The 1328-nt window shown below is 45.4% G+C and overlaps 1 protein-coding gene across 1 annotated transcript in view; it reads left to right on the top strand.

Moving 5' to 3' along the window:
- Window positions 1-1328, top strand: part of LOC102291135 (myotubularin-related protein 2) — a gene marked incomplete in the record, with an annotated part of 13467 nt that overhangs the window by 5759 nt on the left and 6380 nt on the right. The window contains 5 exon segments of the mRNA XM_042217344.1: window positions 1-18; window positions 93-200; window positions 378-476; window positions 758-841; window positions 1048-1197. Coding sequence (XP_042073278.1) covers window positions 1-18; window positions 93-200; window positions 378-476; window positions 758-841; window positions 1048-1197 — 459 coding nt within the window.

The raw sequence follows: 1328 nt of genomic DNA, 5'->3' as shown, positions 1-1328 counted from the left end.
TTCATCAGTGTGGAAAAGGTCTGCTCGATTATTAGAAGTGCTGTAGCGCGCTCCATCTGTACCAGTGTGTTCATGTTAGTGTGTCCATTCAGGACTCTCCCTTCATTCTGGATGTGAACCTGGGAGTCATCAGCAGGATCGAATCTATCAGTGTTCCCAACCAAGGAGAGAACAACAAGGGACTGGAGCTGGTCTGCAAGGTACCACTTTAATACACAAGCAGTCACACAAATGCATGATTATATGTGTTAAAACACGTCATCTAACATCTTATAGGCATTTTTAGTTAACAGCAATAAAAGAAAAACCCAGAAAATGTGCAAATGTCTTATTTTGGCGAGTCTGCTGATTGAGCAGTTTCCTGCTTCATGCTTCAGGACATGAGGAGTCCCAGGTTTGCCTATAAGATGGAGGAGAGCCAGCCGGACGTGGTGGAGGTGCTGACCAAACATGCCTTTCCTCTGTCCCACAGTCTGGTCAGTTTGATTCTCTTGTCCTGTATTTACTGCTTTTAACTGACGTGTCACTCAGATCTGCCTCACAACATCCAGTGACAGATAGCAGACGCAAGCACCAACATACAAAATGATAAAGAGGAGCAAAGGTTGGAGGATAGTGAGGAGTTAGCCAGTTAGCTGTAGAAGGCTTTTGGTTGGTCCCATAAGGCAAACTGGTCGTGAGTGAGGGCGATTATAGTAAAAACTGCTGTTTGTTACATCTGCATGACTAATACTGTAACTGTGACTTCCTCCGGCAGCCCTTGTTTGCCTTCCTGTACAAAGAGCAGTTTCCTGTGGACGGCTGGAAGGTGTATGACCCAGCAGCAGAATACAGACGTCAGGTAACTCCACGGGCGCCGTTACTCTACGACTGACATGTTGCCAGTTAACCTCATTTGTTGCAAAATGTTTCTGTTTCTTTTTTAATAGCACTTACTTTTCCAGCATCCTGAACATTTTATGTGTGAACAAGTTACGTGTGTATCAGATTAGTTTTCTGCATTATCCAGACTTTGTTTCTTTCCTCTGCTTGCATGTCTTTTGTCAGGGGCTTCCTAATGAGAGCTGGACCATCAGTAAGATAAACAGCACCTATGAGCTATGTGACACGTATCCTTCCATCCTGGTCATCCCCACCAACATCACAGATGAAGACATCAAACGAGTGGCTGTGTTCAGAGCCAAGCACCGTATACCGGTCAGTCTGAGCACAGATCTGAGGCTTTGCTCTTTATCTCAGAGTAGAACGGGAGGCAGAGCCTTCAGGCTCCCAGCTCCCAGCTTGGATTCGAGGGACAGACAGCGTCTCTACTTTTAAGATTAAAGATA

This window comes from Haplochromis burtoni, unplaced genomic scaffold, assembly GCF_018398535.1.
Source record: "Haplochromis burtoni strain Fernald_Lab_line unplaced genomic scaffold, NCSU_Asbu1 Contig_1841, whole genome shotgun sequence".
NCBI classification, from domain to species: domain Eukaryota; kingdom Metazoa; phylum Chordata; class Actinopteri; order Cichliformes; family Cichlidae; genus Haplochromis; species Haplochromis burtoni.
The sequence above is the reverse complement of the archived record's forward strand: the minus strand, read 5'-3'. Positions and strand labels throughout refer to the sequence as shown.